Here is a 22897-nt window from a genome sequence, read left to right on the forward strand (position 1 = left end):
TTTATCAATACTGACACCTCGCAATTAAAATTTAATTGCCATATGATTTGATACTCATCATATGTTTTTTAAAATTTAAAAATGATCTCAATCCAAATTCATATGGGTCTTAAAATTTATGTAGAAATTCGAAGAGCCAAGAACAGTCAAGTCTGCTTGAAGAACAAGAAAATGATAGCACTTGTTTAACCAGATATCAGGGCCTACAGAGTGGTAGAGATTAGAAGAGTGTCCTATTCACCAAGGGCTAGTCAAATTAACAAATGGAATAGAGTGAGAAGCTGGAGATCCCTGCAGAGATGGATACCTGATTTATAACAGCTCCGATCAATAGGTAAAGGATGATCTTTTCAGTTAATGAGGGGAGAATGAATTCCTCTGACACCAAAGATAAAAATCAATTCTAGGTAAATTATAAGCCAAAATATAAAAGGTCAATCTTTAAAGGTTTCAGAAGGCAATAAGGACACAAAAAGTATTAACTATTAAAGAAATGGTGTATAAATTTGGATACATTAAAATAAAAATTTGTATTCACCAAAAACACCACTGAAGAATGAAAAGCCATAGAAGGGAAGAAAATATCTGCAGCATCTGTTGTTACATGACTGCAGCATATGTTGTTACATGACTGCAACAAAGACTTGAATTCAATATTTGAAGAAAAATCAAAAGACAGAGAATCTGGAGAACCTCACGAAACTGGTTTCTCTGTTTAGGCATTATCGGCATTCAGGCTGGATAGTTCTTTGCGGTGGTGGTGGTGAGGTGGTGTTAGGAGCGTCGATGGGGACTATCCTACGCATTATAGGAGGTTTAGCAGCATTTTTGGCTCTTACCCTTGAGACAGCAACAGCATCTTCCTAATTGTGACAACAAAAAATACACCCAGCCATTGCCAAATGTTTCCTAGGGGAAAGGAGTAAAATCATCTCTGGTTGAGAGCCACTGTGCTAGGACATGTCGAGAAAGCGTAAACAAGATTTTGAAAAATAAGAAATCCAAATGACAACCACCAAATGAAAATGTGATCAATTTATTAGTAATCAAGGAAATGCAAAAGGAAGTCACTTTGAGATACCAAGCACACCCATTATCTTGGCAAAAAGTTTAAATCTACCCGCTGTTGGTAAAACAAAGGGTATTAGGAATTCTTGGGCACTGCAGTTAGTTTAAACTGAAACAGGCACTTGGAAAAACAGTCTAGTGTGATCTCATCAAGAAAAAGTTAGACATTATTTAGGCCAACCAACTTTGTTTTTTAAGCATATATCCTAGAAAAATTCATTCCCATGTGTACCTGGATACATGTAAAAGAATGTTCACGGCACCTTTTTTTGGTAATGTCCAAAGGCTTGAAATAACCTATATGTTCAATAATAGCGTGATATATAAATAAATTGTGGCACATTCATTCAATGGATACTATTAAGTAATGAAAATAAATGAATAAAAGAAATATGCAAGCAAGGATGCATCTCAGAGTTAACATGTTGCAAGATGGAAGACAGAAAAAAGAACACATACTCCTGATTCCATTTATAAAATGTTCAAAAATAAGCCAAATTAGGGGCACCTGGTTGGCTCAGTGGGTTAAGTCTCTGCCTTCGGCTCAGGTCTTGATCTCAGGGTCCTGGGATTGAGTCCCACATCAGGCTCTCTGCTCAGCGGGGAGCCTGCTTCCCCCACCCCCGCCTGTCTTTCTGCCTATCTGTGATCTCTCTCTCTCTCTGTCAAAAAAAATTAATTAAATAAATAAATCTTTAAAAAATAAGCAAAATTAAGCTTTAGTTTTAGAGATGCAGACCTAGTAGTGAAATTCTAAGAAAAACGACAAAGTGATTATTAGAAATCAGGATGAAGATACTTACTGTGGGCAATGGAGAAGGAAAGTGATATAAAGTGCTGAAGACAGGAACTATTACTTCTTGACATAAGTGTTGACTTTGTGATGTTTATTACATTGCATATTTTATTATTTGTGCACACTTCTGTACAGGTGTTATATTTGACAGTTTTCAAAGGGTAATAAATGCTTTAAACGTTTCTTTAAAAATTAAAAGAAAACTTTCCTTTTCTTAAAACTACTATTTTCATTTTCTTCCTTCACAATTTTTTTAAGACTTCGTCCATTCCTTTGAGAGAGGGAACACAAGTGCATGAGTGGCGGATGGGGCAGAGGGAGAAGGAGAAGCAGACTCTCCTCTGACTGGGGAGCCTGACATGGGGGTACATGCCATCACCCAAGATCATAAGCTGAGTCAAAGTCTGATGCTTTGGCAACTGAGCCACAGGCACCCCTACTCTTCCACATGTTTATCCTAAAACTAGTATCTTTACGCTTGAGTTTATTGATCCACCTATCACATTTAAGTATAATAAAAATGAACATATAAGTTGAAATCTAAATTTTTGTTTTATTTTCTATGACAGTAAGGCTCTACACTATGAAATCTCATAGTCACTAACACATTTTAAAACATATTTCCTTAGGACTGTTATTATTAGTTATTATTAATACATAATTTATTAAAACAACATAATTATGCTGCTGATAAATAATTACTGCACATAAGAGTAGACTTTTATTGGAAAGGTATCTATTAATGAGCTAATGATCAAAATTATTCCCATCTGTTTATGAAACAGAAAGGCATATAGCTAAAAGTAATATCGAGAACTAGCATATTATCCTAACTTTTCTAAGAGAATGAGGAGATAGTTAATATTTTATAAGCTGAAATAAAGTAAGGCCTGATTTTAATAACATTTCACAACATTATTTGATAAAATGGGTTTTAACTACCCAATGGAATAACACTCAATTGGAAGAAAATAATTTCAAAATATTTTTTATGCATGGGTTTTATCTAAGATAGCATGAATAATTTGGCAGTCCTGTAAATAATTACACCTGAATTTAAAAAATTGTGATTGTAGGTTGATGTTCAAAAATGTATCATAAGGAGTTTCACAGATATACTCCTCAGTTAAACAATAATAGTTGATGCAAGTTATATATTAAACAAAAAGTAAAGTGTCTGGAAATTGTCCTAAGGGCACAAAGCAAGAATTTATTTAAAAAATCTTATTCAGTTAAGCATCCAACTGTTTATTTTGTCTCAGGTCATGATCTCAGGGTCATGAAACTGAGTCCCACATCAGGCTCCATATACAGCGCCGACAGTGTGGAGCCTACTTAAGATTTTCTCTCTCCCTCTCCTTCTGCCCCACGGCCCGGACTTGAGCGTGGTCTCTCTCTCTCATATACTAAGAAATAAAAAGAGAAAGAAAGGAAGGAAAGAGAGAAAGAAAGGAAAATCTATTAAATATCAGAACAACAAATCTTGGGTTGCCTGGGTGGCTAAGTCAGTTAAGTGCCTGCCTTCAGTTTAAAGCATAATCCTGGAATCTTGGGATTGAGTCTCACATTGAGCTCCCTGCTCAGTGGGGATCCTGCTTCTCCCCCTGCTGGTTGCGCCCTCTACTTGTGCTCTCACAAAAATCTTATTTTAAAAAACAAAAAAAGAACAGCCCGTCTGTGGTATTCGAGTCACCACCCACTCCTCTCCCACCCCCAGTACAGTGTGAAAGAAGTTCTACTCTATGTGGGTTGAGCCAAGAACACAGGGTGCACTCTACCTCCACCTCCCTACTGGGGACTATGGTATCTTCCTGGGAGGAGCAGGCAGCTAGCACTTACAGCTTCATGTTGAAGAACTGTATTTTTCAGGCAAGAGAGGCTAAGAGTTCTGGGTCTTCTATCCAGGACTACTCATAGAGCAGAAGTTCCATTACAGAGGTAGCAGGCAGAGAATAACAAGCCCAACTGCCAGAAAGGGGCAAACCATAAATATCAGAGGTTACCAACCCTGCCCAGTGCCTGCTTATAAAGCAGAGGTATCACTCCAAGAGAAGTGAGTGACTGTCCCTGTTCCCAATAATGGCAATGAGGTTTTGCTTGAGCAAGAGAGATAAGCTGTAGGAGCAGAGAACTCTGAAGCTCTCCAAAAGAGATCTGAATTTATCTGGAACAGAACAGAGTATGGGGAAGTTTATCATGGCATTCTAGAAAACAGTGGAGAGTTTGGGGGTAAGCAGTGATGAAGAGACTGGTAGCTCCATGAGACCAACAAGCTAAACGATAGACCAGATAAGAGTTGACCAAATACAACCAAGGGAAGAGTTAAGAAGAGCTGTCCTGAGATTGGAACATACTTGAAAGATTGGCCTCAAAGACTACCTCTGCAAAGGGATCAGAACTGAACTGAATCAAATGGTGAAACAGTTTATGCCCCAGTGGACTGATGGAAACAACAGAGGAATCAACCCGCAAGTAATGGAGTCTGACAGCTGGGAGTGAAACCAACAGAGGTAGATAGCTTAACAGAGAAACCAGGGAATGAGACAAAGAGAGTACTGGTGGTCCCATTGTCATCCATGGATTTATCCAGCCTGCATCCTCTGAGGAGTGACATCAGGTGCTGCAAACTGTGGGAGGAAAAGAGATTTTTTTAAAATAGTTCAACCAAGTCATTAAAATATTAAAAATCAAACAACAAAAATCCTGAGGCTAGGGGTAAGAAATCAAGATCCAGAGTTGCTACAATACATTGTCCAAACTGTCCAGTTAAAAAAAAATGAATAGGAATTTATGAGACATACAAAGAAGCAAGAAAGTGTAACCCATACACAAGAAATAAATGTAGGTAACAAAATGCCTTGAGATGGGTGTTAGAGCTAGCAAACATAATTTAAGCAGTTATAGTATGTTTGAAGACATACAGAAAACCATGCTTGGTGTTAAGGTAGGTATAATGACCATGTCTCAATAAATAGAGAATATTAATAAATAGATACAAACTGAACAGTATAATAACTGAAAAAAATATTAGAGGGCTCAACAGGTTTGGGGTGACAAAAGAATAAGCAAACTTTAAAAATAGAATAGAGATTATACAGTCTGAAAAAGAGAGAAAACAGAAATAATGGTTGAAAATTCCCTAAATTCGATGAGAAATATTATCTACATGTTCAAGAAACAACAAATTCTAAGTAGGATAAGTCCAAGGATATCTGCATCCAGACACATCATAGTTAAAGGGTTAAATGCCCAAAACAAAAGCAAGTTTTGGAAAAGAACAAAATAAACATGATTAGTCACATATAAAGGAACCTCAGCAAGATTAACAGCTAATTTCTCAGACATGTTGTAATCCAGAAGGCAGTAGCAGGACATATTCAAAGTACTGAAAGGAAAAAAAAAAAAAAAACATATATACTTGCATTTGTATATAATTGTATTTTTGAGTCTGTAACATTTATGCTCTTATTGCCAAATATATTACATTTCTAAATTTTAGAAAGGAGGCATCTAAAGGAGGCATCTGAGAGCAAACCTATATTATGGTATGGACATGATCCCAGGTGGTGACTCAAATCCAAAGGAATAAATGAATAGAATCAAGAATGATAAATAAGAAGGTTAATATAACAAACCCTATAGATACACATTTTCTCTTCCTTCTCTCAACTCCTTTAGAAAACACAAAATTAAAGTAATAAAACACTGTATTTTTTGGGTTTGTAACACACATAGATAGAACAGCAGCAGCACGAATTGGGGGGGGGGGTGGAAGAAGGAATAGAGGTAGAGAGGAATGACCTTATTATCTCTAGCAGGAATTAGATAATATAAATCTGAAGTATATTTTGCAAAGTTAGGAACTACATGGTAAGTCCTAGAGCAACTCCCCAGAAGATACCTTTAAAAATGTGGAAAAATCATAAAAATAATTAAAATGTTACACTAAAAAATATAGAGGAACAAAAAAGAATACAGCAAGTAAAATGACCGATAAAAATCCAACTATATCAATAATAACATTGAATGTGATTTGATTAAAATACAATAAAAAGGCAGACATTACCAGATTAAAAACAAGGATTCAACTATATGTTATCTATAGAAGATACACTTTAGATTTAAATAAACAAGTTGAAAGCGAAGAATGAAAAAAGTACCCTATGCAAACAATTACAAACTACAAGGAAACAGAAGACTTGAGCAACTATAAAATAACACAACCAAACAGACTTCTATATATTATTCCTTGCAACAATAACAGAATACACTTATTTCTCAAGTGCAAATGGAACAGTATCCAGGATAAACTATATATTAGGCCATAAAATAAGCTTTAATAAATTTGGAATTATAAAAATCATACAATGCATGTTCTCCAAACATAATGGAAATAGAAATCACTAAGAGAAAAAAATAATGGGAAATCCACAAATATGTAGAAATTAAACAATATATCTATAACCAACCAAGAAATTATAAGGAAGATTAGCCAATGCTTTGAGATGAATGAAAATGAAGGAACAGTGTACTAAAACTCATGGGATTCAAGTAAAACCGTATCGAGAAGAAATTTTATAATTATAATACCTATTTTTAAAAATATGGTCTCAAGTTAATCTAACTTTATACTTTAAGACACTGGAAAAAGACCAAAGTAAACCTAAAACACACAGAAGGAAGAAAATAATAAATATTGAAGCAGAAATTAATGAAATAGAGAGTAGAAACTTGTATCCATCCTCTGATGCGTGGATAAAATATTGTGGTATATCTGGACAATGGATTATTGTTTGGATAAAAAAAGGAATAAAGTACTGTTATAGGTGACAGCATGGATAAACCTTGAAAACCCTATGGTAAGTGGAAGATGGCAAGTACAAAAGACCAAACACGTATTGTATGATTCCACTTATAGCAAATCCATAGAGACAAAGTATATCAGTGATTGTGTAAGATTAGGGATATTTGGAAGACTGCTAATGGGAATGGGGCTCTTCTTCGGAGTGATCAAATGTCCTAAAATTGATTATGGCAATGCTTGCATAACTGTGAAAATACTAAAAACTACTGAATTGTATTATATTCATGTGGTAAATACATGGCATACAAATTATACCTCAAGGAAACTTCTAAAAATGTGACTCTAAAATTTACTCTTGAATGTTCAGCTTATTTTTGCAACTAATGACAAGTCTTGAGAATATATACCGAGAATGGCTAAAAAGCTTTATTTAAAGGCATGTTTTTCCTTTTGAGTTTTTAGTAGCGCGCTCCTTCCATTGATGGCAAGAGACTTTCCCCTTGAGATTTATATATTCTTTACCAATAGTTCAGAAGTGGAAGAAGCAAAAATTTTCAACCAAATTTCTTCAGTACTACATACTCTACTATGCATTTGAATTTAGAATGTTCCAACATGGACCCCAATAGCACTTTTTCTAATACCTTGTGTATTCATTTTCTGTTACTGCGATAACAAATTACCAGTGACCAAGTGGCTTCAACAACTCATTTGTTATTTCATAGCTGCAGTTTAGAAATTTCAAGCAGACGTCTCTGGGTTAAAATCAAGCTGTCTCCAAGGCAGCATTTCTTCTGAAGACTCTGGGAAGGAGTCCTTTCCCTTGCCTTTTCCAGTTGCTAGAGGCTTTCCGTATTCCGTGGTTCATATCCTCCCTCCTCCATCTTCAAAATCAGCAATGAAAGTCAAGTCCTCCTGACACTGCATCACTTGACAGAGCTTCCACGGTCACACCACTTTCCTGGCTCTCTTCCTCTGCATCTTCTCTTCCATTAGTAAAGACCCTTTTGATTACCTTGGGCCCACCTGGATAATTGAGAACAAACAATCTGCCATTTTTAAGGTCAGCTGATTATGTCTTAATTCCACCTGCAGCCTTAATTCCTCTTTCCCATATAACATATACATAGGTTCTGGGGATTTAGGACATGGGCATCCTTAGGGGGGCATTATTCTGCCTACCACATCATGGTTTTCTCCTGGTAGAAATGTGTACAAATTAAGGTGAAGGAGAAAGCCCTACAGGTTTGAGGTAGTTTGGTTCATCGATAAAGGAGGATTTGTCTTTTGGGCAGTGTATTCTAGTATATTCTCGCATGAATGAAGGGCCTTTATTATACAAAGTGGAGAGAAGGCTATTGCGAACTCAAGCCTGTTCTTAGGCTAACCAGCTTTAGGGGAAAAATAAATGTGGAAATTGAGTTTCTGGAATAGGATTCATTGGTTTCAAATTATTGGAATGGCACACCTAAAGATTTCCTATAACCCAGGGCCCTAGTTAGATGATCATTCATTTGGGGTAGTGGTTTCCAAATGGGGCTGATTTCATAATTACCTGAGACTTTTAAAAAATGCAATTAGGGCGCCTGGGTGGTTCAGTGGGTTGAGCCTCTGCCTTCAACTTGGGTCATGGCCTCAGGGTGCTGGGATCGAAACCCGCACCGGGCTCTCTGCTCGGCAGGGAGCCTGCTTCCTCCTCTCCTCTCTCTCTGCCTACTTGTGATCTCTGTCTGATAAATAAAGAGTTAAAAAAATTTTTTTTTTTTAAATTTAAAAATGTAATTAGATTTTCAGGCTTTAATCCAGACCTGCTAAATCTAAGTACAGAATGCAGAGACCCAAAAGATGTTTTAAATTTCTTTTTTTGAAGATTTTATTTATTTATCTGAGAAAGAGTGAGAGCACGAGGGGAGGATAAGGGCAGAGAAAGAGGGAGAAGCAAGCTCCCCGCTCACCCGTGATCACAGGACTCTGGGATCACGACCTGGTCCAGTGGCAGATGCTTAACTTACTGACCCACCCGGGTGCCCCTGTCTTGAATAATTTCTTTAGTTGATTCTGATAATTAGCCAAATTTGGTAACTACTCATTTAGAAAACAAAGGGGATCGAATTAGTGATAATAGAAGATTCATGTGTTCGCTAAATTTTTCTATTAATTGCTTTCTAGTTTTAAAGTTACAGGACATTTAAATATGACCCAGAGCTTTGGACAGTTTAACCAATGTGCAGCCAACGGAGAAATCTGAAAGTATCACTCTTTCTCACTTCCAAGTAATCATGCAGCCCGACAAAACTAGAACCATTGGATGTTTTCCTCTTTTGGGCATATATACTTTGCCATTATAAGCTATGCTTTATTTGAATTTGTCTTTGTTAATTTGTTGTAAAGTGATTAATTTACTCTTATTCCATAGGTACAATCAATGTAAGAATACAGTAATACTTATGGTCACTTCGCATTTATACCAAAATTGTGATATGTCAAGTCATGGTTATAATTCTTATCTAAAAATCTATGAATTAGTACATTTTCTGCACCTTCCAGGCAGAATGTTGATATTTATTAGATTAATAACCTTTCCAGAAATAAGATGAGACACCTTTTAATAAAATGTGCAGTAAATTAGGAGGACACTGTTGATCACTGAACATGCAAATAAAACGTATCTTAAAAAGACTGAAATTTTGCATTTCCTCTGTAGGTATCACACCACAGAAAGAGAGTCAGGAAGGAATTCCACCCCTGACCCAGAGTCAGGAACCCCTGAAACCTCAGGAGATTATATCACGACCCATTCACCATCCTCTAGTTTTAAAAACTAACTTTGAGGATGAAGAGGAGGAAGGAGATGAACAAAATGGTTAGTAAGGTTTTTCTCAGATTTACAATGCACACTCAAAAGTCCTACTTTTTTTTTTTTTTTTTTTTTAACTGTGAGAGGTTCATAACACAATATGTTAGGTAGATTTTGGTAAGAAAATAGATTGAATATTATTAAGTATATTCAATTCATTATGTTCTAATTTGTTCTATGTCTACACATGCTTATGATCATTTTTGTTGGATGATGGCTGGGAGATACATTTCATTTAAATTTGTACAGTTACTTAAACTGATTTTTCTAATACATGAAATATAGTAACTCGAGACATTTACCAGTATGCAAATTATTGATTTTAAAAATTAAAAAAAAATCCATGTGAACAATATCTGGGGTTTTTCATTCTGATTTATATATTTTCATATTATTTGTCTTTGGACAACTTACTTAAAAAAATATATATCCTATAGATGCTTCCAGTTTATGGACAAAGACTCCTGAAGAGATTGAAGAAAAAAGAACAATAAAGGAGATGTGTTACAAATCTGGTAAGAAATCAAACATTTGTGGGTTTTTAAATGCTTGATATGACAAACACACTAACCTCCTACTTTTCTAATGGGAGATTAGGTGAATACTACAGATTCCATACTCCTCCAGATATTTCATCATCAAAAAGCATAGCTTCTACAGCAGACAAAGAAATAGAAAAGCCTTTGGAAAATGGCAGTGAATTACAAGAAGGTAAGGAGTGAAAAGGCAGCACTTCAAGGTGCTGTGTTAAGAGATACTTGGTGTGATAGGCTGTGAATTATTTAGTAAGATGTAACTAGAGTTAAATGATAAATAATACATCAGAATTGAGAATGAGGAGGAAGTGCTTTCATCAGATGACCTATATTTAATAAGAAAAGCTGCAGTTAATGTAATTAAGCTTTCCTCATGGAGCTAAAGAACAAATAAGCTTCATAGGCGCATGGTGGCACTTCCCTTCCAACCCCGCCCTGACCACGCAAGTCATTCTGTAAATAACTTGCTTCTACCATTATTTTTCTTTGCAAATAAATCTCCCTGTGAAATAGGTGCATATTTTTCTCTGTGAATAGAAAGGACAACCTAGCCCTGGAAGGACAAAAGGGAGATCAGAGAATGATGTTAGTGGCAGAACAAGGATACATTTGTTCATTAAATGAGTACCTTTTGGATACCAGGCAATTTCTGAAGCAATGCAGGTGGATGATTCCAAGGCTGGGCCTTTCATGGGTCTTGTGTTTTGGTGAATCTTATTTTAATGTTGGTAAACAATCTGCCCTTGAAGTCAGGGTAAATACATTATTTTCTGGATATAAAACCAGAAACTCAGGGAAAATCCATGGATGCCACAAGTTTATACAGCTGTCTTGCCACTAGGATGAGCTGAAAAGGTTTGCTGCAGGAGGAGATTTGAATCCTTTTCTCTCCCTAAAAATAATAATAATAAAAAAAGATAGTTGGGGGAATCTCCCAACATCAAGATGAGGGTATAATGAAGTAGAGGATCAAGAGTAAAATGCCTGCCCTTCAAGTACATATGTGGCAAACTATTTAAAGATATGGCGGTAGGTGGCAGCAACAGACCATGAGATGTTGGAATGACTGGCAAGACAGCTGAGAGGTGGGCACCCTAGCTAGAGAAGGGCACACTGCCCACATTAACTAGACAAGGACAAAAGAAAACAAAACAAGTTAGCAAGAAATATAAAAAGGGTAGATTAGAAAGATAATTACACGTACTTTCACTTTATATTTTGGTTTTAAAAGTCTTTTGTTTTTAAATAATTTCAGTTAATTCATGATAGCCTTCACCAGATTTCCCCAAATGTTAGTTTACACATTCAATTTTTCACTCTTTCTTTCTCTAAATATACACACTATGTTTTTTTCTAAACACTTTGTGCAAGAGTAAGTTGCAGATATGATGCCCCTACATAACTCTCATATTGGTATAAATATCAGAATCAGGAAATTACCACTATACCATATTATTTACAGGATTTTTTGAAATAAATTTCACCAGCAGTACCATCAGTGTCCTTCACGGCGAAATGAACTTTTTCCTGATTTAGAATCCAATATAGTATCATATGGTACATTAGATTATCATCTCTCTCTTATTCTGCTTTTAATAGTTTATTTTAGAAGAAAATTATCTAGAGATGTATAGGAAAAACACTAAGAATTATTTAATTCTGACAGTATAATTATCATTTGTCAGTGGTAGACTCATACTTATCACTCAATTTGATCATGATAGATACAATCAAAAGAAATATAAAATTCATTATATGAAGAACACATGAAATAAGTTAAATATATTATACATACATAATAATGTTAGATTATTTAAATTTTTAAATTGCCATTTAATAAATAATCCACATAGGTAAGTAAACTTGCTTGTTTGTTATTTTCTTGATAATTACAAAATTTATTTAAAATTCCTATAAGTTTACAGTTCATCATATAACTATGCAAATAATACTTATATTAATTTTTGACTTTATACTATCATCATGAATTCTACTTTAGACTTATATAAGTGCCTATGGCTCCTGGGTAATTTTCTTTTCTTTTTCGTTTGCTAATTAAAAAAAAAAAAATTAGGGGATGGTCTTACAGTTCCAACAAAATTTAGCCTATTTGAAAGGCAAGGTGAGATAAAAGCATCATTGGATAGGAAACCAAGGACTGACATTGCCGCTTTTGAAAATGGAGGTGAGTTGTTATTCCTGGTTGATTCTGAACGTATCGCCATATAATAAATGAGTCTGAATTTCCTCTCATAACTAATTTCATTTTTTCAAAATCTTTTGGACATTTTTATTGTTGGTTTTGGGTAAGGAACTTGAGGCCTGGAATTGTAGGTAATCGGTTGCTGTAGATGAATCACTATAGGAGAATGTCAGACATGTTATGTGCACTCTGTGAATATTTGTAGAATAAATGATTTTGTGTTTAAACAATCAAATGAGTGGATGAATGGAGACATTTTTATATAATTTATAGATGACTGGACATTAATATGCTGGATGAAAGAGCCAAATTTTAACAAGGGAAACTCAAACTGTGATACACATAAAATCTTGCATTTAAGTTCAAGACATTAATGGTAGAGTTTCTTCAAGTTGGGAAAGGCTTGACATGATACAGATTGTGAAGAGAAAAATAAGTGTTTTTTGTTGGCCACATGGTTTAAAAATGATTCAGTACTGGGTGTCAGTTACCAAAAACTCAGGTAAACTCACACTGAATTAGCAGGAGTAGTATAGGAAGATAATTAAATGTGGTAAGTCATTTAAAGTTCTCAGTAGTGTCTGACATACAGAAAATGCTCTATAAATGTTAACTATTATTATACTAGTTCTACTGATTTCTGTAATGGTAGTCCACATGAGTGTGTCATTTTAAAAGAAGGTTACTTGAAACATATTTTATGTTAGGGTAACTTGTATGATGAAGAATCTGGAAATTACATATACAAGTAGTATAAAAAGCAATTGTGGATATTTATCTTGGAAAAGAGAAGAACTTTTAGGAGCATAAAAATTGCTCTCCTATATCTGAAGATGTTATACTGAAGACTAAACTATACTAACTCTGAGTAACTCTGAAGGATGGTAAAGGGTAGAAGTAAAGATTTATATATGTTAAAGGAAAATTGTGTTGACTATGTGAATTTCTTTGGAGTTATCTCTATGTAAACATACATACTCTAATCTAAGTACATGTGATATGTGTGGTGATGTGTGTGGTTATCACTGAGAAGTATTTAAATAAAACCAGGAAAAAGGTGTACTGTAGAAAAGGATAATCTTGTGTTAGATGATAGTTCTGTAGAACTTTCTGCCACCATGGCCACTGACCATAAGGTATTGTCATAGGAGGTGACTGTTATGTTCCACAGAGGATCATATTTCTTGGAGTGGATGAAAATGAAGCTTTAACAGAAGAGAAGGAAATCACCATATCAAAATGTTCAAATAATAAAGGTAATGAATCATCCTATAATTTTAATCCATTCATAATTTGGATAGGTATGTTAAATACAAAACTTGACACTTGTAGAAACCAATAGAAGAGGTGAGATAATAAATAAAAATATGCATTGAATACAGTGAACAGGAGTCAAAAACTCTAAGGTTTTAGTCCTGGTCTGTCCCTTATTGTTTGACCCTGAGACCATCTCTTTTAGTTTCAGTTTCCTTATCTAAAATACTGGCCTGTTGAACTCCGTAATTTCTAGGAGTCTTGCTATCTCTACTGTTACTGGTTCTGTTAAACAGTAAAACCAAGTCCTCTTTAGTTTCTTTTTCCAACCAAATTCTCAGTGTGATTGAATTTTCTTAGGGAGATTTGTTTGTGAAGACTGTGAAGAGTATTAATCTCATGATGTCTATGACCTCCCCATTTTATAATTATTACAAGTCTGTGAATAATCAAGAGATATGATAACAAAATCCATCCTTTACAGTTTTAGATTCCCCTTACACCATTCTTAGAATCCCTTGGTTGGTACCTCTCTGCTAGGCAGTTCTCTCAGACTAACTGTATAGCTGTCCTGTAATTAGAGGGCTTTACATATTCTCCATCCAAATACTAACAATTTCAGCTACCATTTTCCCCACCGTTAAATAAATGTTCTTGAGAATAGGTTAAGGCATTTATGATCAATGGGAAATGACATGTAAGTCTCTTGTCCTTGCTCTCAGAGATGGAATAACTTTGCCCAATCTATCAAAAAAACAAAAACCAAAAAACCAACAAAAGTTACTGTTACTGTTACACTAGTAACAGTTACTACAATTCTCATTTGGCTGTTTAAATTTAAACTAAGATGAAATAAAACTAAAAAAAATCAGCTCTTCAGTTGCATTAGCCATGTTTCAAGTGTTCAATATCCACATGAGACTAGCGGCTATCATTTTGTACAGTACAAACTGAGATAATTTCCATCATTGTATAATGCTCTGCTGGGCTGTCCTGAACCAAAGCATAGAACACATGAAAGTTACATCTGAATTATTTCTGGAACCTTAATTTAAATAAGCACATTTGATTTAAAATTAATAAACTTCTGATTCTTTTATATGAAGGTATTAAAATATTGCCACAAATACATAATTTATATGTTGAAGATAATGTCTGTAGCTTGGATTTTTAATATTTTGTTAGTGACAAATTTGGAGGACTCATGGTAGGGATTAGGGAATTTCAGTGATGAACTGTAAAAATTAATATACATATATATATTTTTAAAGAGGTATGCCCATCATATAATGTTTGAAAAGTGAAATGCCAACTGAAAGCTTCTTTTACTAATATTGACATTTTATTTTCTTAATTTGCTTTAAAAGATAACACGGACAGTCCTCATCCAAAGCGTTCCCTAACTACCCGACTAGTACCTACAACGCATGTATTAAATGCTACTGAGAATATCAGTATGAAGTGCAGAGAGGACCTCTCTTCAAGTGAGACATTAGCTCTATCACTTTTTGGCCTTAGATATATTTGTCTTATCATGGATTTGTTTTGCTTATTTGAAATAGAATTTTTAAAAAGAAAGAAAAAATGATGGTTTGAAAATAATTCAGGATTAAGAATTAAAAACAATTATTCTTCTACTAACTCTGACAATGAATTGTGATGTAGGTCCTAGTAAATTATACACACTCCCACTAGTTTAATTTAGGTATTAAAATTAATGATATACTACCTTCTCGGAAGATTCATTAGTACTTAGTATAGCATTTTTAATTTAATGCAACATGGGAAACACTGACATTTTTTATTATGTTTTGGATTATTTTTCATGATTTGGCTTCTCCATGCCATTCAGTATTCTAAGCTGCTTCTCTTGATACAATTGAGACTCATGAATCTTCCTTTCTGTTTCCTTCCTTCCTTCTTTCCTTTATTTCATTTCCTGAGTCCCAGTAATGTTCTTGGATCCCAACCAGGCCCTGAAAGAAACCATGATGGTTTACTCCTAAGAACCTCAGTTTGGTGACATTTGTTAAAAATATGGTTTCCAAATCCTAAAAGTGGGGGCTTGAGAGTAAAGGTGGAACACAATATTTGGAGAGGAGGTGGTGAATCAGAATTCAAATTTAACGCTGAAACTGATCTTGAGAGCTAAGGCAAAGACAGATTTATTAGTCCACTAGAGACAGCTAATGTAATCTACATAGTGAACTTGTTCATTTTCTCTGTGCAATAGTTACTTATTCATGTTCAGGATCTCCACACAGAGAAGTCATGAGTGCCCCTGTCTACTAGATGGCTTTAAGATTCTCTGCAGAAATGTCCTTTATAAATTCCTAGAAAACTGAGTTTGTATATAAACCTTTCAATGTAAAAACATGCCAGCAAAAAAGTGATTAATTTAGTGATCTTAGCACTTACAAATTCTGACTACTTAGTCTTATTTCTCCAAAACTAACAAAACACTCAAATTCTTAAAATTAAAAGAATAAAGTAATATTCACTAAATGTATTTTGCACTAATCCAATTTCTTAAGAAGTAGATTTATGTTCAAAATAACAATTCTAAAACTACTTAAAAAATAACACAATGAGATAAACTATATTTGGAATGTAATTTTATAGTCTTTTAAACAATCTACACATTCCTTTGGGAAAGAGCGTTTTATCCCTGAGGAATGCTACATATTGAAAGTTTTCTCATCAGTCAATTTCCAGGACAGATTTTTTGGGGGGGAGGGGGCACTGCTTTAAGAAATAAGTCACCCTTTGTTCTATAAAGTAAAGTATTAGAGGAGTGCATTTATTTTTTTCTCTGGCTTGACATGTTGAATGCACAGATATGTAATTATCACCTACAGTAATGTTCAGATGAAAGCATCTCTTTTAAAAACTGTAAAAATTTGTATCTTCTTCAAGTGAATGATGTCCAGCCAGTGAGGAAGCCTCACTTTAAAGGTGTGAAAAAAAGAAAATGGATTTATGATGAACCAAAGAATTTTCCTGGCCCAGGAATGCGGAGAGGTAAAGTATCTATATATCTGATAGTTCTAAACTATAATCCGAAATGAATTTAAGAAATTAAATATAAATGAATATTTCCTACCTGAAAAACAAATTACTGTTGTGCAACATGCTGTTTTAGATGTCAATCCAACTTCTCTCAATTTAGTTTGTTTAGCACACATTGCTTTCCATAGTGCTGTCAAACATTTAACCTGCAGTATGTTATTTATGGGTATGATACCAGTTTGTTTTGGCCCTCACTCCCTTCCCCCTCTCCTTTACAGCAGTACAGGCCCCAAATCCCAAAAATAAAATGAGTTACCATCGCAATAATAAAAACAGAAATGCTGAGAACGCATCCTATATCCACGTTCAGAGAGATGCCATCAGGACTGTCTCACTGAGTGCACCCCCCCGCAGCAGGCCCACAAGCGGGTCCTACAGTAAAGTCGATGTTAACAAGGAACCCAAATTCAACCTTTGTCCAGGTAAAGCTCTTTCTTTATGTCGTTTGCTCATGTCCGTGGTTTGCATCCCCAGGGAATTACGTGATGGTCCAATTAATCTTCATCGCTACCCATCCCCCTCTTCTGTTGCCAGGCCATCACCACACCAGGACGTCTTAGAAAACTGGGGAGAGGACTTCTTCCATGAGCAGGAGTGCACATGGTTTAAAGGATATGTTAGAAAACGTGTTGGGTGCAGACAACGAGACACTGAACCTCCCTAGAGTTTTGTCTCACAGCACTGCCCTTTGTTCCCCCTGGATAGCTTTATTTCACTCTTAAGGATTGTTTTCAAATGGTTGACATTTTCTCGTTCCACTAACTGTGTTGTTCAACCATCACTCTCAGGCTAGTGCCCTGGCTTATCCTTAAGCCTTCATGATTACTTTCTGGAAGGGTTAGTTTGGGGGTTAACTGCAGTATTTTTGACAACCTCTCATCTCTCCCACCATGCACAGATTGCTTCTAAATCATTTCATCATGTAATAGGCTAAGTCATAGTTTATGTCATTAAGTACAAGGCCACTAGGGAGGAGGGAACTACATCTTTTCTTCCTGTTTCAGATGAATTTTGCTCTTTTGAAGTTGGGTTTCAATTCTCTCAACTTAACATGAGCAACTTAATTCCCTCTCATTTCATGCTTCTATCTTCCTGTGTTCACAGACTAGTTTGTGGAGTTCTGAATGCTCTGTACTTTCTGAAACATAAATAAAAATTCAATGTCTCTCTTAGGTCCTTTCTTTTATATTTTAAATAGAAGTTAGCTTTATTTAAATTGTATTTCTTCTATTTTAGAATAAAATGGTATATGGGTTTATATACAAAAATAAGGATATTTTTGGATGAAATATTTTTTTTTTTAAAGATTTTATTTATTTATTTGACAGACAGAGATCACAAGTAGGCAGAGAGGCAGGCAGAGAGAGAGAGAGGAGGAAGCAGGCTCCCTGCTGAGCGGAGAGCCCGATGCGGGACTCGATCCCAGGACCCTGAGATCATGACCTGAGCCGAAGGCAGAGGCTTTAACCCACTGAGCCACCCAGGCGCCCCTTGGATGAAATATTCTTATGTATTACTACTATTATTTTATTATTTTACTGGCAGTGAATGGCTGTCTGGATTTGTGTTAAGGTGTCTGGATTTAAATTATGCTCACTATTGCTTTTGTACTATTAGTGCAAATGTTAACACAGGAAAAAAAGCAGATAAATTCTTAGTATTATTATGAACCATGCTTTGAGAATTGTAGCTGCATAGCAATACTTAAAAACACAAATTCAACATCGTTAGACAATAGTTCAAATATACAGTTGTCAGAGGAAAGTAGATATTAAAGAACCAAGTAGTATATCAAGGCTTTGGTTTCCTGGGACAGCACATTCACTATGGTAGAATATTCCCTGCCATCATGGGAGTTACTTCATGGAAGGGAAAAGGAATTGGTGGAAACTTCCAGGTCTTTTTTTCTTTCTCTTCTTTCTTCTATAAGCATTAGCAGAATTATATGGTAAAGCAAGACAATGAAATATTTGGGTCACATCTAGATACCATACTCTCACGTATAGCTTAGCCTCATGGGAGAGAGCCTTATTTGAAGAATTGGACAGCCAATTAAGAGGTACAGAACCATCCATGTTCATTGATAACATAAATGGTCTTTTTTTTTTTTTTTAATTTATTTGATAGAGAGAGAGCACGAGCGGGGGTTGGGGGTAAATGGATAGAGGGAGACAAGCAGACTCCCCACTGCAGGAAGCTTGATATAGAGCTCATCCAGGACCCTGAGATCATGACCTTAGCTCAAGGCAGAGGCTTAACCAGCTGAGCCACCCAGGTGCCCCATCATAAAATGGTCTTAATAAACTCACTTGGGTCCCTGATGCTTTAGTTTTGAAATGCTGAAATAAGTTACTTAGAGAACAGCTTCACCTCTGAGATATTTATAACTTTGAGATTCTCTTGGAATACGATTTTGAAGTTATAAAATATTTAATTCCTGTCTTCCTTTTTTCTCAGATAAATATACGTCAACATCATATAATGGTTCAGCCTGGCGAAAAAGAATTCCTTTTTCAAAAACATATTCAAAAACTGAAAAGATATATACAGGTAAATATTTACTAGTAATTTTAATGTAGCATTCTAAAAAATGAATGACAAACTTTTAAGTTGTAAGATCAGGAAACATATTTTAGAAAAATTTGGGAAATTTTCATGATATTTACAAACACAGTTACTTGGAGTTTAGCAGATATCTTGTCTACTAGCAATTTAATTTTACTTTCTTTTATTGTGGTCTCCTTTGCCTATTTTTATGTTATCAGAAATCTTTATGATATACTTCTCTCCTTAGATTAAAGCTTAACAGTTGCAGCAATTATATGTTAAAATTCATTTTTTGTTGAACTACAAAGCAAATATATAAAACTATATTTGGACACAAAATATTAAAGCCTTACTATATCCACCATGGGCAAATACTGGCTGGTGTAGACCAATAGGGCACCTAAGATGAAGTTTCCAGGCCAAGAGGTTCTGAGTGACTATAGTGTCCCCCTTGTTGTGCTCTGTTCTCTGGGAGAATATGGGAATCCTGGGAACCTCCACAGGGTAGAGGTTTGAAGCAGATCTGACATCAGGTGGTTCTTTTGCTAAAAACCTTAATGTCTTCTCCAAGTTTATCCTAGGGTTGGCACAGTAGGTTTGGAAAACTATACAGGATAAAATGGTTTCAATTACTCCACAAAAAGGAACCTTTCAAAAAAAAGTTCTAAATAGAGAGTTCCTACTTACATCTTTAGCCTAGAACTTCCAGAATCATCTGAAATCCATAAACTTTTATACAAGAGCTTCCCAGAATGAACCCAAGGATATCCAGATTAGAAACTGTCCACTTCCAAAAACAAAAACAGCTGAGATCTTTAGTATTTCTCAAAACTCATACTTTGACTGTGAAGTCAGTTGCTTTTCTTTTCGTTTCCCATTTCTTTCCAAATCATATTGTACTCTTTAAGAGAACGCTGCTGCCATGCTATTTCACTGACTATATTTTCTCTTAGCTTTCTGTGGGTTTTCACATGTGATTGCACTTAATTTTGGGGGGAATGAAAATTGGTAGAAATCCTGGATAAAACTACAAATTCCTGAGCTGCATCTTTTCCTCCCATGCTTTCCTTGTGAGTGTGACATTATTTGGAGTATTTAAGGATTCACCCCTCACCCCTGCTCCTCTCCCGGTGACTGCTTTTGTATCCCAACAGCCTCCTCCTCTCTCATCCCAGGGAGTTGAACATGAATTACAGAAGGATTTGGGGGAAGAAGGGAGTCACTTCAGGGCATGAAACATGTACCATCCATGTATGGCCCAGGAAAGGGAATGTGACAGGGGATGTGAGCTTATAAAAGCACTTCTTTGGTCCAATGTGTAGAGCGAGAGGAGGGCACGGAGAGGCAGCAAGTGACCAGCTACAGTGTGGGGTCACTTATTCCAGACAAGTCCCCTTCTGCTCTTCTATCACCTCTAGTTGTGCCAGGGCCCAGGGAAAGAAAGTCAGGGATGGATTTCCCTTTGAAGTTTATGATACTCTGAGCATAAGGAGGATCTGCATTGCATGTCCCAGATGCAGACAGGGGAAAGAAGCTTTGGAGAGAATTTATCAATGCCATGTGTTTGTGGGAGTGGGGGGAGCAAGTCATGTCTAACATGAGAGAGGGCTGGAGACAGCCTCTTGGGATTCCCAAGCCTCAGGTTTGCTTGGGAAGGCATCACATATCCTTGTGAGTTTCAAGTGAGAGTCAGTTCCTGGGAGAGGGCCGGCTGGGGCTGAAAGCACAGCACTAGAAAGATGGCCTTTGTGGTTGGGTCCTATCAGTGGGGAGAACTCAATCAGAATCTCAAAAGACTGCTCTGCTGGGGAGCTGATTATAACCCAAATCATCCACTTGTCACTTGTGACTTAAAGTATTGTTTGACGGGAACCAGCAAGGATATCACCTGGGAGTTTGTTAGAAATGTGGAATCTCCATAGCAGACCTACTGAATTAAAATCTGCATATTAACAAGTTCTCCAGATGATCCAGATGCACATTAAAGTTTGAGAAACCTTAGGTTATATTATCTGGGCCACCATTCATCAGCACCAGACCCAAGCCATGTTAAAGACCCAACCCATGACTGTTGAGATAATATTCTTTTCCTAGCCATCACAAAGCAGCAACCATTCTCCCCTGTTCCAACCCCAGAAATCTACATAAGCAGAGGGAGATGGGAGAGGGAGGAAAAGAAATCCAGAGAATTTCAAATCTGAATGTGGTTGAAATATAAATGTGAAATAACTAAGAAATCACTGAATTGGACTAAGTTTATGTGCAAAGGACCAGATAAGTTTTCTACATCAGGCAGAATAGGGACTTAGGTTCAAGAAATTGAAAAGAATTATAAAGATCATTTTCTTATTTACCGTGAGCTTTTGACTGGGAAATCTGTAACCCCTAAACTCCTATCCTTTCCAATTGTTCTTGTCATCATCAGGCTAGAGAAAGATTAGCTTGTGTTTCCTCCCCCTACACTTCCTGCTAGGGCGCAGAGGAGCGATTTCATCATTTCCCATTTCCCAGTGGACAGATGGACTGCTGGAGAGAGGAGGCAGAAAGCACAAGCTGCCACTAGTCTTTTCCACTAAGGAATATCTCAGAGCGAAGGCCATAGAAGTGTAAATGGGCGAGAAGAGCCTTTTGGGAAAATGTCTGATGCTATGAGGATAATGCAGCAGGAGAGGAAAATGTGTGGGGACCAATGAAAGGAGCTGAAGGTGATCAGAGATCTCAGCCTTCCCTTGGGGCCACGTGTCCTTTCCGATAAGGATATAGCTGGTGTGACTGGAGGTGCCTGTCTGTAGGATGCAACATTGATTCTGTTCATTCTGAGTACACTAAGGTACAGCCTTACATGGACTCTCCTTTCCATCCTTTGTCATCCCTCCATCCAAATTCAAAACACAATAAGCGTTGGAAAGAAATGGAATTAGTTTGAATAGCATTTTGAATTCATTTGAATAGCATTTTGAAAATATATGAATTAAAACAATGTGGGTTTTGTTTTGCCTTTAGATGTACGGTAAGCAGTTAGCTTACCGTACATCTAAAGATGTACGGTATCTTGAAGAATGCCCAAAAAGAAAATAATTTAAGTATTTTGTGTGCTTTATTATTAGAGCCAAGAAGAAATGGGAGCAAGTAAATCTGCAGGTTGAGAGAAGAGAAAACTGAGAAAAGAAAAAAGTGCCAGATATCATCTGATTTACAATCAAAAATGAAAATTCAAAGAATGAGATATTCAAGTACTCCATACTATATACTGGGTAGCCAAAGATGATAAAATGCAAATTCTGAAAATAAGATGCAGGAAGTACATTGTGCTCTTTCAAAACTGATAAAAATGCAAATTACAAACAGCTGCCTGTGTATTTATATAGGTCTGGAATTCATTCGATGCATTGCCGCAAACATTTAATAAAATTTAAAAGTTTGACAATTAAAATCATTCTCTAATTGTAAACTGAGTTAGACTGCACAGATTGAGAAGTGAAACTGTGTCTTTGATCTCTGTTTTGCAATATTCTTTACAGAAGAAACCTCACATTTTCTTTCTTAACCTAGATTTTTAAGCTAGATCCTTGGTGATAATAACAGATAAAGTGAACAAATTCAATGAAGTCTCAGGGTTATAGTTTGGTGATGAGAATGTTATAGGAATTCCAATAGAAATACACTTCAATGTGTTGTAAAAAGGAAAAAAAGATTGGTTTATTATGCAGAGGAGTGCTGAACAATGTCTTTTAATTGGCAACTACAAAACCTATCTGCTGAG

The 22897-nt window shown here is 35.9% G+C and overlaps 1 protein-coding gene across 4 annotated transcripts in view; it reads left to right on the forward strand.

The window, feature by feature from the left end:
- LOC309868609 (uncharacterized protein C12orf50 homolog) overlaps positions 1 to 22524 on the forward strand; it is a 34769-nt gene extending 12245 nt beyond the window's left edge. For 2 of the 4 annotated variants that reach the window (XM_082738668.1, XM_082738665.1), the window contains exons 4-13: positions 9373 to 9531; positions 9963 to 10040; positions 10123 to 10236; positions 12136 to 12246; positions 13413 to 13520; positions 14886 to 15002; positions 16435 to 16539; positions 16806 to 17009; positions 19045 to 19137; positions 22242 to 22524. In XM_082738668.1, coding sequence (XP_082594794.1) covers positions 9373 to 9531; positions 9963 to 10040; positions 10123 to 10236; positions 12136 to 12246; positions 13413 to 13520; positions 14886 to 15002; positions 16435 to 16539; positions 16806 to 17009; positions 19045 to 19137; positions 22242 to 22267 — 1115 coding nt within the window. In that variant the 3' untranslated portion in view covers positions 22268 to 22524. The remainder of the gene's footprint in view (positions 1 to 9372; positions 9532 to 9962; positions 10041 to 10122; positions 10237 to 12135; positions 12247 to 13412; positions 13521 to 14885; positions 15003 to 16434; positions 16540 to 16805; positions 17010 to 19044; positions 19138 to 22241) is intronic. The other 2 variants (XM_082738666.1, XM_082738667.1) reach the window with 2 other exon arrangements.
- The last annotated feature ends 373 nt before the right edge of the window (positions 22525 to 22897 follow it).

This window comes from Mustela nivalis, assembly GCF_964662115.1.
Source record: "Mustela nivalis genome assembly, chromosome: 7".
NCBI lineage: Eukaryota > Metazoa > Chordata > Mammalia > Carnivora > Mustelidae > Mustela > Mustela nivalis.